This window comes from Petromyzon marinus, chromosome 41 (assembly GCF_048934315.1).
Source record: "Petromyzon marinus isolate PM22_M1 ecotype Great Lakes invasive population chromosome 41, UKy_Petmar_22M1.pri1.0, whole genome shotgun sequence".
Taxonomy (NCBI): Eukaryota; Metazoa; Chordata; class Hyperoartia; order Petromyzontiformes; family Petromyzontidae; genus Petromyzon; species Petromyzon marinus.
This window is the reverse complement of record NC_133707.1, coordinates 3,487,458-3,503,723: the sequence shown is the minus strand read 5'-3', so window position 1 is coordinate 3,503,723 and position 16,266 is coordinate 3,487,458. Positions and strand designations below refer to the sequence as shown.

Below are 16,266 nucleotides of genomic sequence, written 5' to 3'. Positions count from 1 at the left end.
AAGATACGAAATTGACGGCCGACATTTATTTTCCACGCCCGTCAATCAATCCGGAAGATGTCCGACTTCATAGGTTCTGGTGATGCTTTACTGCCGTTTCAAGAGAAACGTCGACCAAAACATTGCCGAGTTTTGCCGTGGGGTGATTTCTTCAAGCCGCTGTCGTGAACCGAATTGACGATTGGACGCTTTCAAACGCTTTGGGCACGTGACGATTTGATGCATTTGGATGTCGGGCGGTGGAAGGTTTTACGACATTCGGCCAGATCATTGCGTGGCTTAATCCTCCAAATAATCAATTATGACTCCCAGAGTGCTTTACAAAGCAATTCATCTCTTTTGCCGATTCATATTGTCGGGAATATATTGTGAAGAGAACATGAACGACAACCGCAACATGGGGGGGATATTTTGCAAAGCGGAAGATGCGATTATCGTGGGTCTTACACCATTCAGCGTATTGCAGAAACATACAATGTATCGGAGTATCGTACGATGTATCAGAGTATCGTACGACGTATCACAGTATCGTCACATCACGGCAAGCTTAGTAGAAATGCAGTGACCGACAGTGCCATCATCCTCATTAAACGCAGCCCAACAAATAACTCATCGCACCAAGACGCCATGAACCCAAAACCATATTCTAAAACTTTATTGTACAGCAGATCCCTGTGGTATTAACAACAACAACAACATACACACCAGGCACGTGACATTTTCAGCCCCACTCTGCCAATACAAACACATCGTCTCCACCTCGAAGCTGTGCCGGGGACGAAATATTCTCAACATCACACAGTCATCGTTGGCGTCGTCGTGCGGAATATAAATTACGAGATTGGATGATTCACCTCCACATTATGCACTCCCTGACAGTGACAGATCCAAAGTAGGGTGGGGGGCAGGGATCCCTTGCCCCTCCTGGCCCACCCAAAATTGGCATTGTTTTATATTTAGCAGAGAAAAGACATTGAATGTTTTTTTTTAATCATTATAAATGTAGGGCTGGATTTAGAATGTCTACATCTGCCTCCGTGTGGCTGCAGGGATGTGTAAAGTAACTTTGATCTCTTGTGTGGAGGAACAGGCGCGAGAAGCAGGCGAATCGTCTGCTTAGAAATGTTGTTACGTCGTCCGATCTTTCATAAAATGCCAAGCGAGACACAGGCTGAGAGGACCGGGGTCGTGGGGGTGGGAGCGTGGTGGGGGTGGGGGCGTGAGAGGACGTTGGGGGACAGCCACAGTGCCCGTTCATTTAATATATGTACAGTACATCGCTCATTTTCAATAAATTACTAACCTCACAAGCGTTTGAGATCTCGCATTTTAGGGTGACGCTTAGAACACAATCAGACGTGAAAGATGTCTCAGTTACGAATCGTAACACCAGCTGTGAAAACCTGTGTGCTAATGGCGAGTTACAAGTAATAATGGGATATTAGCAAACAATTACGTTTGAATCAAGTCAAACAAGAACAGGACGGCCAGGGTTTAATTCCAGTGAGTACGAGCTGGGGTGGAAATTCAGAAAATGTTCCCATGCCCGGCACACCACATCCAGTACAAGCTCTCGCTATGGTGGACATGTACCCAGAGGCTCACAGGGAGAGCCCGACTGCCACACTATCTCCTTGGGAGAATCAAGGGCACAAGGGCAAGAGGAAGACAAAGACGGACGTCGTGGTGACAGATGACCTAGCAGGATTGAATTTTGCCGCTCGTTGCAGAGGTTCGTGGTTCGAGCCCAACGGCCGCCTTGGTTAACACTGCAGGTGCATTAACCAGAAATGTGTGCGCATTTCCAAATTGTTTTATTGTTATTATTATAAAGAGATGACACCGATGGATGGTGGGCTAAACTCACCATGGTTGGATTGTGTCCAAAACCACGTGTACAACTGTCCGCGTGCCTACACGCACGCGGACAACCCTGCAACGTTGTCACGTCCCTCCCACGGCGGACGCATTTTCCACGCACACAGGCAAAACAACGTAACCATGGCACTTGCGCCAAGCTAGGTGCACTCTTAGGCAAAGTGGAGTAGTTAAAGCTTTCCACTGGGTGCAGCGGCATAGTGAGGTTGGAATGAGCCCTGGTGCAACGATTTAAACGAGGCCCCCTAAACCCCATCCAATTCCTGCCAGCCCCCCCCCTCCCCCCCCCCAACAAACCTCTCTTCTTTGCCCAGTGCCCGGGTCCTTCCGAAACATTGGGCCCTGATGTGATTGCACCGCCTGCACACTCGATACTTGCGCCACGGCGATGCGGTCCCAGGATGGGCCCGCATCTCACGGGGTGGACTGGCACGTGCATCACCAGCACGTCACACGATGCCAGAAAAGCTGTAATCCCCCGGTATAGCCTTGAACAGGACGTGGGGGCAAGTGCTGGTCTTGTGAGCACCTGTAAAGGCCGCCGCTGTGCACAGGGGGTGCCAGGGAGGGGGGTGGTGTTGGCCATCACCACGCTCGGTCTCCATTGTCTCTCCAGTGCTGATGTTAACATGCCGCACTGGTGACGCGCCACCATCGCTGCAACCACCACACTAACGTGCTGTGCTTTATACAAAAATATCTCCACAGTGTAGCCACACAGGGTGGCGGTGGGCAGGTGTTGGGGTAGTGCTTAGGTGGACACCCCCCCCCCCCCCACCACCACCATACGCACACGTCGGAGACTGGCGAGCAGCTCAGTCCTGGTGTTGGTGCTGCTGGCGCTGGTGGTGCCAGGCGGCGGGCATGACGCGGCGCAGCACGCCGGTCTGGCTGGCACCGTACGCGAGGAACGCGGCAATGAAGGCGAGCGAGAAGACGAGCAGCCAGTCCGTGGCACGCGCCACCTCGCTTGGCACGGGCCCCTCCAGGTCCTGCGGTGTCACCGCCACTTGCTCGTCCGCAGGCACTCCTGCGGCCACGAGCAGACCGCCGCGGGGACACCAAGTCTTAACTGCGCGCACCGCACGCGCCGCACGCTGGGAAAAACCGCACTTGAGCCATCGGTGACGATGCAAGCAAATCGCTCTGGACATCACGCACATGTATTTATGCATACAGTTGCCGATGAGTGCAACGACGATGAGGCGTATGATAGCGATGATCAGCGCGATGCTAATGAGTGCAACGCTGGGTGGAGACCTGTGTGGTTGAGAAGGAAGGAGGAGAGCGCGGGCAAGGTTCTCTCCGTGTGGTTGAACCGCGCCACCGGCTTCGCTCCCTGGAACAGCAGAATGTTTGGCACAGCCACCGTGCCGAAGCGCGTTGCCAGGCTGGGACACGCCACAGAGACACGGAGAGACAAGTGGGAGACACAGGGACACGGGAGACACACAGCAACACACCCAGAGACAAGGGGATATACGGGGAGACAGGAGGAGAGAAGAGAAGGGAGAAACACGAGGAGACATGGGGAGAGAGGAAACGAAAAACAATTATTAATCACGACCCGCAATTGAGTCAATTGCATCACGGCGGGGGGTGGGGGGGGTGAAAAATCTTAGTTAATTTTCAAGTTTTAACTCTCACATTGTTTTGGGCTTTGGGGGCGGTGAGGGAAGGGTGGGTTTGAGGTCTACGTGTTACATGGGTGGATTGGTTTTGGGTGCGTGGGTTGGTTTGGGGTTTGAGGGGTAGTGCGAGGGGCAGGTTTGTGGGGGGGGGGGGGCACCTGCTGTGCTGGGAGGCGTCCAGCGCCACGAAGTGGAAGGAGGGGAAGGCTCGCGCCAGCGCGTTGAAGTGCGGCGCCAGCCCGGCCGAGAACTGGCACCAGGGCGCGAAGAAGAGGACGACGGCGCACTCGCTGCCACTGCCGTTCAGCACCTCGAGCAGATCCTGCAGACGCACGCACGCAGAGACGAGCGGCGGTGGTGGTGGTGCTGGCTACGCACGCACACGGAGCCTGGTGGTGGTGGTGGCTACGCACGCACACGGAGCCCGGCGATGGTGGTGGTGGTGGTGGTGCCGGCAATGCGCGCACACGGAGCCTGGTGGTGGGGGTGCCGGCAACTAACGCACATGGATGCCAGCACTTTGGAGGCAGCAGCGAGGGTTGTGGGATCACTGCACCCATGTTGTACAAGTCCTTTCCTGTGGTTATCGAGGTGCAATATCCTGGGCTCGCCGGGAGGAGGTCGAGAAAATGTTGACAGGGTGGAGTGTTGCCCCCTGGCACGTGTGGGTTTTCTCCGGGTACTCCGGTTTCCTCCCACGTGTATAAACCCTCCAATTGGTTGAAAACATCTTAATATATCGAGGGCCACAGAGCTTGGGTAATTGTTGGTAATGCAGACTCACCCCTGCTTTCATGCTTGCCTGTGGATCCTCACGCGAATACCGAACGCGTTACAAACCAAAAATATTGCCATGTTGATGGTCACTGTATCTCTATGCGTCCATGCACATTCTGGTAGCTCCCCCGTGCTTGCCAAGCGGGGTCCCGCAACACTTCACCGGTATCAGTCCGCTCACCTGCGACTGCTGGAGGATGTAGACCCCCAGGGCCTCGCCGGGATCCGCGCGCTCCGTGCAGTTGATCTTGGGGGGCCGCGCGGCAGCCTCCGTGGCGTTATCCCGGCCGCCGCCGTCCTCCGCCTGCACCGGGTTGCCCGGCACCATCGACAGCCCCGGCACCTGACTGTCCTCTCCCCCGTCCTCCTCGTCCTCCTCGTCCTCTTCCTCCTCCTCCTCCACCTCGACACCCTCCACTTCCTCAACCTCCTCGTCATTTTCCACCTCCACCTCGGCCTCCGCTCCCTCCTCGGCCGGCCTGTCAGGTGGCCTGAGGAGCCGTGTGACAGCGGCGAGGAGATCCGAGAAGTCTCCCTGCTCCTCCACCGTGGCCTCCTCGGGCTTCATGAAGTCGACCGGGGGGGCCTCCCCACCGGGCCCCCCACCGCCATTCTCGTCGAGCCCCCCACCATCTAGAACGGGTGAACAAAACGATAGGGCTAAACTACAGGCCAGTCGTAGTGCACACGCACATCAAGGGGAGGGCAACCTTCCCTTACTAGGGAGCCGAATAGCGGTCACAATATTTCAGGTGCTGCAAAGTTTCGTAGTAGGGGCCAACGCTACGTGCGTTTTTCCAGCCGAGCAACCTGCTCGTAAATTTGGACCGCGACACTTTTTCGAATGTCACAGGATCTGTAACGTCCGCTGTGTAGCAGGCGGCCCGCGTGGCATTTTGTGGTCAACGCATCCGCAGCCTTAATCAAGGAGCGGCCATGGGGACTCGACCCGCGAAACTCCACAGGGACCGTCGAACGATCTCGGTCGAAGATCGGCGAACAGGACTTGCACATATTCTTAGTTTTTTCGGTAAAGTCACGTTGAAGAGAAACAACAAAATAACAAAATATATATAAAACAATAAAAAATTCTCACGACGTTTCGACCATAACTCAAACGGTCATCATCAGGTGTGTCGGTTTGCATAAATTTATGCATAAATTTATTTTTTATGCATAAATTTATGCATCGTCGTGAGAATTTTTGGTCGAAACGTCGTGAGAATTTTTTATTGTTTTATATATATTTTGTTATTTTGTTGTTTCTCTTCAACGTGACTTTACCGAAAAAACTAAGAATATGAATTACTGCAGTCACGAAAGCTTTAAATCAGGACTTGCACAGTCGCCGATCGGCGCTTCGAGTGGACCGGCCACATGCCACACGTGAGCATCACCGGAACAAGAGAATGGGTTGAAGGCGTGCCAACTACTCGGGAATATTGTGGCACAAGACGGGGGAAATAGCTTGAAAACAAATGACGAAATGTGCAGTGGACACCGACGTGCTATCAGGCCATGGATAGCGATTATGAGGCTAGCAAGTAGGTGGCAGAACGATTTGTCGAGGGGACTTTAGGCGTTAAACTCGAGCCATGATTAAGCGAGCCCCGGGTTTTTTTCCTCGCGAACACAACAATCGCGACAAGAGGTCAAACATCCCCCCCAGAGGTCAAACATCCCCCCAAAGAGGTCAAACACCCCCCCCAAAGAGGTCAAACATCCCCCCCAAGAGGTCAAACATCCCCCCGAAGAGGTCAAACACCTCCCCCAAAGAGGTCAAACATCCCCCCCAGAGGTCAAACATCCCCCCCAGAGGTCAAACATCCCCCCAGAGGTCAAACATCCCCCCAGAGGTCAAACATCCCCCCCAGAGGTCAAACATCTCCCCTAAGAGGTCAAACACCCCCCCAAAGAGGTCAAATATCCCCCCCAAAGAGGTCAAACATCCTCCCCAAAGAGGTCAAACATCCCCCCAAGAGGTCAAACACCTCCCCCAAAGAGGTCAAACATCCCCCCCAAAGAGGTCAAACATCCTCTCCAAAGAGGTCAAACACCCCCCCAAAGAGGTCAAACATTCTCCCCAAAGAGGTCAAACATCCTCCCCAGAGGTCAAACATTCCCCCCAAAGAGGTCAAACATCCCCCCGAAGAGGTCAAACACCTCCCCCAAAGAGGTCAAACATCCCCCCCAGAGGTCAAACAGCCTCCCCAAGAGGTCTAACATCCTCCCCAGAGGTCAAACATTCCCCTCAGAGGTCAAACATCCCCCCGAGGAGGTCAAACATCCCCGAAGAGGTCAAACATCCCCCCAGAGGTCAAACATCCCCCCCAGAGGTCAAACATCCCCCCCAAAGAGGTCAAACATCCCCCCAAAGAGGTCAAACATTCCCCCCAAAGAGGTCAAACATCCCCCCCCAGAGGTCAAACATCCCTCCCAAAGGGGTCAAACATCCCCCCGAGGTCAAACATCCCTCCCAAAGAGGTCAAACATCCCCCCCAAAGAGGTCAAACATCCCCCCCAAAGAGGTCAAACATCCCCTCAAGAGGTCAAACATCCCCCCCAGAGGTCAAACATCCCCCCCCCAAAAGAGGTCAAACAACCCCCCCCCCCCCCCAAATGCAGCAGCGACAAAGCTTCAGACGCGACCCCCCGCATAACAGATCTCAACTCGCACGCCGGCGAGAGCTCCAGACCCCCTCCCCGCCCCGCGCCATAGCTCAGCTTGGTCTGCTCTTCCACGTTGGCCAGACGTCCAAGCGAGAGCGAGAGGGATGGGTGTCACCCACACTTTGTCCCGCACCAGGAGTGACCGGCCCATCGAGGGTGGTTGAACCCACTACGGCCGCCGAGGGTGTTGGCCAGAGGCCGGGGAGGGGGGTCACTTGAATGGCTTGGCGCCGTTGGATAAGCGCCGCGCCTCGCTTCAGTGTCACGTCTATGATTATTAACGACGCATTCATAGTTACGCGATCTAACACCCACCCCCACACCAACAAATAAACCTTTATTATTATGTATCTATAATTAGTGTCGTCATTGCTGCTGTTCAAGGGTGGGGGGGGGGGGGAAGGCCACACGGCGTCAGGGGGCCAACCCCGGTGTCGCCTAGAGGCCGCTGCCTCATCAGGCGCAGGGTGCCCGGCGGGGAGCTTCTATCCGAGAGACGGTGACCCCCACGCCGCCGCTACACCCACCCCTAGCCAGGGCCTGTGCCAGGGCCTGTGCCAGGGCCTGCGCCAGGGCCTGCGCCAGGGCCTGTGCAAGGGCCTGCACCAGGGCCTGTGCAAGGGCCTGCGCCAGGGCCTGCGCCAGGGCCCGCGCCAGGACCTGCGCCAGGGCGAGACTACGCAACCCACGCGCGGCTTACGGGAGGAGTCTGCGGCGTGGTCGGCCGTGCGCCCCGGGGAGAGGAGCACAGCGCAAAGGAGGAGGGCGACGGCGGCGGCGCGCGCTTCGCACCGACGCATGGCGTAACGAGGCAGAGCGCGAAGGCGGACGAGGCCTTTGGTTGTTGGGTTTGGTGGTGGCGGTCGTGGTGGTGGTGGTGGTTGGCTGGTTGGTAGTTGTGGTTGGTGGCGGAGGTGATTGCATTTCCTAGAGCGCATGCGCCACACCGCGCGTGTTGTGATTGGTCGGGAGGCCACGCCGGGGGGAGGGGTGTGCGGGGGGGGGGCGGGGTTTGGGGCGCGCGCGTGTGTGCGCGCTACGAAATTGAAAACCACGTGAAGCCAGAGACAGAAGGGGAATTCGGGGTAAGCCGATGGATCGCCTGTCAGAAATTAGTCAAGGAAATAATGATCTTAATCATAATCGTTATCAGTCAAGATCAATGCACAGCTTGATGGAGGCTTCCCCAAGCCGCTGCCATGTCTCATACGATCCCATCTGTGAAAAAAAGCTTTATAGCTCATCGGATTTCCTCCGGTATGAAAAAAAATATATTAATTGACCCAGCAAATCTCTACCATTAGCTGGATTCATCGCTCCCGTCTCCCCGAGTGGACGCGAAACGTTTCCCCCCTTTGGCTTCACGCCCCTTGCAAGGTTAATCTCGTCAGTCGGTCATCATCGCATCTTGCCACGTGTCCCAGCCCCGAGCGGGCCACAGTTAAGGGCCGTCCATAAATGACGTCACGCACCTATTTGGGGGGGGGGGGTCAAACATTTGTAACGATATGTGACGAGATGGGGGGGGGAGGGAAAAATGTGACGTCACATCTAAATGCGCAACTTTAAATAAATACAGACAACACGTTCTACTTAATTAAATAGACTTTTTAATAAATGTTTTCTCCTGCAACATCAGAGCGCAGCGTCACATTAAATACACACTACAATGACAATAGTTTAAAGCGATTTGAAGCATGTTTTTTTTGTGGGGGGGGGGCAGAGCTTTGTGACGTCATATTTGAGGGGGGGTCTGAGTTTTTATGACGCCGTGTGGCGAAGGGGGGGGGGGTCAAAAATCGTCCAAAATCGCGTGACGTCATTTATGGACGGCTCCTTACTTTTTTTCTATTCATGGCTCCCATCTCCTGGGTGCACATCCACTCGGGCGCGTTCGTGCGTTACTTGGCAGTATGTATGTTTTGCTGAACTTCTTTGGCACCGTACATTGCCAACCGCGCTAATCGGAGAGGCGGGGGAGAAGGACAATAAACTAAACAGAAAAAAACATTTTAAAATAAATTTTGTTTTCGATGTAGATTACTCAAAAGTGCATTTCTCCAGTGGCTTCCTAATATCGGAAGGAAGAGCGTTCCAGACGGCCGCAGAAGTGCATCTGAAAGAGCGCGATGCGGTGACCACCGTCTGCCTCTATGAGTGAATGTCTCTCGATTGACGCCGCTGACCCTCCACGTTCTGACCCGCCCCTACTGGACATCTGTGGAAAAAGAGCTTTATAGCTCATCAGATTCCTCCAGTCTAAATAAATATTTGGCTGGCGTCCCGGCACTCGGAGCACAGGAGGCGACCCTGGCGCTGATGCGAGTGAGCTGCGTTGTGTTTGTGTAGTTAAAAGGAGGGGCGGATAACGTAAACAGATCTTAGATCTGACCACCCCCCCCCCCACCAGCTCCCAACCCTAACCCCTCCACTGCCTAACGCCAACCCACACACCCTAACTCTAACTTTTAATTGTTTATTAAAGGCCCAAAACGCCAATAAGCCAGCAACAAACAGCAGCCAATATTACGATTATTAAGCTTTTGCTTATTTTTCTGACCAAAATCTGCGTGGTTAAGACCCTCGACCACCCGACGCGGCCAAACCAATTGAATCGCGTTTATTGTTTCAGCTCGCCCCCTGCCGAGTTGAAGACCAACTCCAGCAGTGCCAGGTCAATGGAGTTGTGAGGATTAGGACAAACCAAATCGTCAGTCTGGACTCCTCCAACAATCCACAACACCGGTTAGAGGAATCCGTGAGTGAAGTTCTCGGGAACGGTAATCGTGGTAGCAGTCGCGATAGAAGAGTGGGAGGGATGCGGCCTCACCATGCCTCTCAGCCCCATCGTCCCGTGGGTGACCCATTCGGACACCCAAGGGGACTCCAGGGGTCTCGGAGACTCCCCGTTCATTTGCCCTCGGGGTCTGGAGGCTACAGAACAAAGGTGACCGACTCCGCTCTGCCCGGAGCTCGCGAGCTGAGCCCCTAATCCCGGGCAGAGCGGTGTCCTCCAGAGGGGGTGGGGGAGGAGGAGGAGACTAGGATGGCGACTGTGGCACTTACAGATTTCTAAACTTATACAATAAGACAAATATCCCCCCCCCCCCCCATCTAGCCTCTAAGAGACTATTGGAGCAAGTGCGCTTTTAGCGAGCACCTATTAAGCTCTCGACCACGTCCACGGTAACCACAGCTGCGGTTAGCTGCAAACACGGCGCACGAGGAGACGGGGCGATTTGGCCAGCCAACATGCCCGGCCGCCTTTGTCTCCCCAAACGCTGATGCTCACACCACACCACGTGAAGCCTCGTCGATCTATGGGGAGGCCCAGGACCTGTCGATAGGTTCGTAGTGCAGAGCGCTAACCACTACGCAATCGCTTCCCCCCCCCCCCACACACACACACGTTTAATACATACATACAAACACATCCAAGACAGTATGTACATACACGATGCACGACACACGAATGTAGATCGCATCGTTATTCATTCTGTTAACGACCTCGCCTGGTGCGCAAGGAGGTCATGGGTCCGATCCTGACCCTAACGCCTGCTGCTGTATGTTTTGGAGTTCGCGGCGTCTCTCTCTCCCCGTGGCCGCGTGGATTTGTTATCCAGGGTATGCGGGTTTTTCCCTCCACATTTAGAATCAACATCACGCGTTTAGAGTATTTGGCTGCTTATAAATTTCCACACGATAAGCCACTTCCTTGAGCTATAATTTGTGACCAAATCGCTTCTGAAAAAGAGCTATACAGCTCAGTGGGCCTTACCTGGTAAAATAAAAAAAATCTTTAGTTAATATTTTAACGCTGACAGGGGCATGTCGTCTCCCCTTAGCCCTTTGAACTCTCCCAAGAACAATAGTTGTAAAAGGCGACAAAGCCGTTGCCCGTTGCAGCAGCAAAGTTTTCGAAAAAGCGTGTCCCCTCCCTTACCATCGTAGATTTTCGTTCAAAAGAATATCCTGAAGCAGACGATTAGTGGTGGATAGAACATTTGCCATTGTATTTTGTGACTTTGACCCTTACCCGTGTATCGATAGTTACATTTTAATGTGCCATTTTATTGAGGTACTCTGTTGTCTTGGTGTGGTCTGGGACTGTTTAAAAAAAAAGGCGGCATGGCCAACCAGGCACCAGCACGTGCTCTACCCCTAACCCGAACACGGCGGCTTGGGACCCCCACCACGACCCCCCCCCTCCCCTGGTTCTCACGGGCGGGTCCCCCCACCCCCCAACCCACAAACCAGACCCCATGACTCCCCGCAAGAAATCCGACAATGGGTGCTGTGGATTAAGTGTAATTTCCGCAAGCACAGGTGTCTGAAATTACCTGGGCATTCAGGTGGATGGGTGGGTGGGTGGCGCGCGGGTTTGGCGGCTGATGTGGGTTCATAATGGCCCGTGTCAGAAAACACTGAGCCGGCCACCCCTGAGATATCATGGGTTCCAATCCGGGTTTCAGCCTCCTGGTGATTTAAGGTTCAAGTTTCACGTTGATGTTGCTTAACCAGGTTTATCACGCAAAAGACCATGATGATATCTCATTTTAAGAGTGGCCGAGGCATTATTATTCTGCTGCAAGTAGGAGGCGATGATTGCTGCTGCTGCTGTGTATAATCTCAATTGAGTAATTCGCGGGTCACTTGCAAATTTGGCGCATTAAAGCGGGTTTCTAGCGTATGGCGAGTTGAAGGTAATTGCACACAAAAAAATATCTGAGAATTAAAACATCGGACTCACTGTCACGGGATGAAGATGACTCACTGTGGCGGGCCGGGTATGGAAGTGCCACCCTCTAATTCCTGCAGTCACGAAAGCTTCAAATCAAGTTAGCCACCCTCTAATTTGTCACTCAGTCACGCCATTTGGAGGCATCTGCGAGGTAGCTCTGCGGTGTCCGTTTCCGTGGGCCACTGGCGAACACGAAGAGGTTGGGAGGCCCTCTGCGAGTCTCCCGAATGGAATAACATTGGGAGAAATTTACGAAAACAAAAACACGCATTTAGAGCATCACATTGACGCGATTTTCGAAGATCGTCACTTTCCAGAGGCCCCTTTTTTTCCCGACCGCCAGGCAGTGCACTGCTCGCTGCACGAGTTCCGAACGTGAATCCTTTGTCTCCTGATTGATCGCGCTAGCGCAATTACACATGTTTTCGCGGTTACGAAGCAGACTCAAAAGCCCAAGACGACAAGCGGCCAGTAACATTCCACACTCTTGAAGTTGTAATACATAAGACGTACAGTACAACTTTTCTTGAAATGAGCAAGTCTCTGAGAACATGGGGAGAGAAAGAAAAACAAGAGACGAGGCGAGGAGCGAATTCCAAAGTGGCGCAGTACGAGGGAAGATGCAGAAAGAGAAGTGAACGTGGCCTGCAGTGTGGTGAGTTTGTGAGTGCAGAGGAACGGTGGCGCAGCGGTTAGCGCGCCGCGCTCCGAATCCAGCAACCCGAATTCGATTCTCGCTCACGGCCAACACCAGTGATGATGATCAGAACCGGTCCTTGGCGTCCCCTAGATCGACTCGGCCTCAAATTAATACGTGGTGCGATGTGTAAACATCTCCACTGCGGGGACAAAGGCGGGCTGGCGTGGTGCTGGCCACCCATTCCCTCGTGTGCCTTGCCGGCCTTCGTCGGCGCTACTCGCGAACAGCACTTGCCCCGACAGCCTGTTAAGGCTATAGGGGGGATCTTTGTCTTGTTGTTGTGACCCCTCGTGGTGAAGAGCGTGGATGAGACGCAACGGTCCGCTCGGGACGGCAGGCAAGGCCGCAGCGCCCCCTGCCGATCCACCACGCTGCCCTACAGACGCGTTACGCCAGACTCACGACCCAGCATGTTTCAATGCGACTCAAAGCGTAATAATCACCATCAGCAGCCATAATTTATCCACTGCTGGATGAAGGCATCCTTAACAGTCACTTTGTTGCGCTATTATGTTTGGGCAGGTCGCTTCTGAAAAAAAAGTTAAAACCTCAGCAGGCTTTGCCTTGTAGGATGGGGATGGTTTAGTTTCATGTGTTTTTCGGTAATTTGGTTGCCTTTTATTTACTTTGCACTATCATCGTTGTAACGTTCTTACCCGCCCCTATTGGACATTTGTGAAAGGAGATCGGTAGCTTGTTAGATTATTCCAGTATAAATACATTCCGATTCTGGCTTGAGATGCCTAAGATCCGTTGAGCGCCTGAACACGAGATTTCGTTTCTCCATCCCCTCCGGTGGACGTCCACAAGGACGCGTTGCCTCCTTTGGCTGTCACTCCGTCCTTAGCCTCGACCACTGCCCATCATTGTCTGTGTGCAGTCGTGACGCATCTTGCCCGAGCTCACAACGTGCCTGAGTCAACGTGCGGTTTACAACCTACGCGTGTTCGATCATTCAAGTGTTCCTATTTCCATCTCATTGCTTCCTCACCCCACCCCCCCAAAAAAAAAATTGGTTTGTTGAATGTAATCTGTAGATGTGGATATACCCCTTCATCAATCCACTGCTGAATGAAGGCAGACTGCAAAAACTTGGCAGGACCTTCCTGAATAGATCGCTGTAAGACCCAATGGGACTTGCCTCGTTGACAGTACAATGTTCAATTCCCATGCGGCAGTTGGTACACTTTGAAATTTGCAGGCAACTCTTCCCCCCGCCCCCGCCCCCCAACACCAGGCCCCTCTCTTAAGGTCATGATCCACCGGTTGAAATTGTCACCGACAAGGGATTTCCGCAGAAATTCCATGCCAAAATCTGGTTGCCAAAATCTGGTTGCCAAAATGTTTTAATGATCGGCGCTCCGTCCAGTTGGCACCTAGGACAGGGGAGGTTTCCTTAGTGCCCGGACGTCAGGCAGGCGCTCTTCACTTCAGAGAAATGGCAGCTTCCAAGTCAGTACATTGGTGATGGCAGTGGACGGATGAGACAGCCTTCCTCTTGGGTTTTCAGCTTAGACTGTCACTATTCCATTGCCCGCCAAGTTGCGAGTCCCTTGAAGTCCATGCGCTGCTGATGACGGTTACTGGTAAGGATTGCCCTAATATGCATCGAGGACCGTAGCCTGTACACGACCATCCACCACGACCTGGAATGAATGTAAATGTGTGGACGTGGACGCACTGTTCAAATGCAACTCTCTCGGTAAAATGTTTGTTAACTTCATTCGCACAGTACGTAGTCAGCCGTGCAAAGACCCACCTCACCAGAGTGCGTGCAGGCTGTAAATATAAATACAACGCAGAGATGTGCTGCTCACAAATAATTGGAAGGCCCGATTTACAACCATATGCCTTGCATACATGTCACATGTTCACATTGAACGTACAACCGGCTCAACGTCCCATCATTAGAGGGATCACGGGAGAGAGTAGTCAGACCCGACGCTTGGGACTCAAAGAGATGAACAATGTGGCTTCCACCAAGGAGGGCTTTTATTATAAACTAACACACCAACACAGACTCAGCTGATGTGACTGGCGCTATTCACGTGTTCACGTTGCGTGTGTTAAGGTCAGGTTTATAATGGTACACTTTAGGAAAACATTTCGTTGGTTTATAAAACAGCAAATCCCTGGCATCCCTCCCCAGTTCTGGCTGGGCATTAAAACTTGACAATTGGGGAGAGACAGCAGGAGATCAAACATCAACATAAAACCTACACCGCCAAAGCCGAACACAAAGCAGAAATCAGTCTAAACCAAAAAAAAAGATATTGTTCACTTATATTCGTCATAGTTAAATCTTACGAAATTCTAAGTGAACAAGATCACTGTCACACGGAACTGGGCAGACTGAACAATAGTCACTGCAAAGAGGAACGTTGTGGTGTAAAAAGACAATCAATCTCCATCTGTGAGCAACCGAGAAAAACGGGACATCGTTTCCCCAGTAGCAGTAAAACACCACCAGACACCTGCTCAAAACGACGAGCCATGGGTCTCTTCAAAACACAAACCGCCCAACCGTTCCGACCAAACGTTACAGCTCCCGCCCACGCAAGCCACTCATTGGGTAATATAATCGCGTTTCCACGGCCTCAAGGCTGCCATGGTAACCGTTCTACGCAGCTGCCCTCCACTCGTGTCACTGCTAGCCACGAGTCCCTCCGCAGCCAGATTTTCTACCCAAGTTCCCGTGGGAAGTCGGAAACAGAGGGGACTCTGCAGCGGGAGGCGTAACGTTCCAACGGGGCCTCACAGCAAAGTTCTGGCTGCCATCGCGAGAAGAGTGTGACCCCTTGACCCAAGGTGGTTGTGATGGTGGTGGTTGTGGGATGGCGAACGGGAGCGCTTACTGCACCGCGCGCCACAAAGGAACCCCCGCAGTTGGTCAGGGAAAAACGGGTAAAAAACGGGGAACGCACCTGCCCAGTACGGGAGATCAGGACGAGCAAGAAAAAAACCCCGTGCGGCCGGAAGTGGCAACTGGCCTCGCTGTTTACGCGATCGCTGGTCGTTGGAATCGGAACGGCACCCCCCCCCCCCCACTTCCTAAAAGCATTGGCCACCTCCCACGAACAGCACACACGAAAAAGCGTAAAAACAAGGTGGAAATCGATGCCAACGCGGACGACTCGCTCGCACGTGCCGCCGAGAGCCCAACGGCTTCAGTCTCCTAGACTTTGATCGCACGGGGCTCGAACCTGGGTGCCCGTGACTGAGAGGGGGGGGGGCAAAGCAAAGTCACCACCGCACTTGGAAAGCAGGAGCCGTCGAATGTAAAAATACTACAAAAACAAGAATGTTACAGCAATATGCTCTAAAAATGCACATAACACACAGACCACTACATATACATGAATCTATACAGCGTTCAACTCTTTTTGTGTTTTTTTATAAAGGATATTTTTTTTCAACTTTGAAATAACTAAAACGATTTGCTTATATAAGATTGTGTCCGCTATTTTTATTTTTTATTTGTTTTTATTAATTTTGAATTCAAATTGATGTTTTAAAAACATTATCTTCTATACTTCCTCTTTTTTGGAACTCAACCCCCCCCCCCCCCCACTGCCGTGCTCCCATTGTAGTCAATGGGACCAGATCAGTCATTGAAACTTGTCGGTACCACCTGACGTGGCAGAACTTCAGCGATTCCAATTGGTTTACGTGGCCCAACACAGCGACGTATAATGAGTTGCTTAGCAAATAATTGTAAATACATCGGCACTGCTAAAATTTGTCAATTTCTGCGCTGGCCCATGGACTGCCGGCCAACCCTCCCACACCTCACGCCGTTTTAATTTTCCTGCTCTAAGCCAACATGCATCTAAAATTTATAACAATTATGGGCCTAACGAATAACACTC

At 52.8% G+C, this 16,266-nt stretch overlaps 1 protein-coding gene across 1 annotated transcript; it reads right to left on the bottom strand.

Moving 5' to 3' along the window:
- Positions 1–11: 11 nt before the first annotated feature.
- TXNDC15 (thioredoxin domain containing 15) lies at positions 12–7,896 on the bottom strand. The gene is made up of 5 exons (XM_032969123.2): positions 7,657–7,896; positions 4,468–4,919; positions 3,668–3,831; positions 3,139–3,269; positions 12–2,908 (listed from the first exon to the last, which is right to left on the bottom strand). Exons 1-5 carry the CDS (start codon positions 7,892–7,894, stop codon positions 2,694–2,696), a joined length of 1,200 nt encoding a protein of 399 aa, XP_032825014.1. The 5' UTR covers positions 7,895–7,896; the 3' UTR covers positions 12–2,693.
- Positions 7,897–16,266: the final 8,370 nt, after the last annotated feature.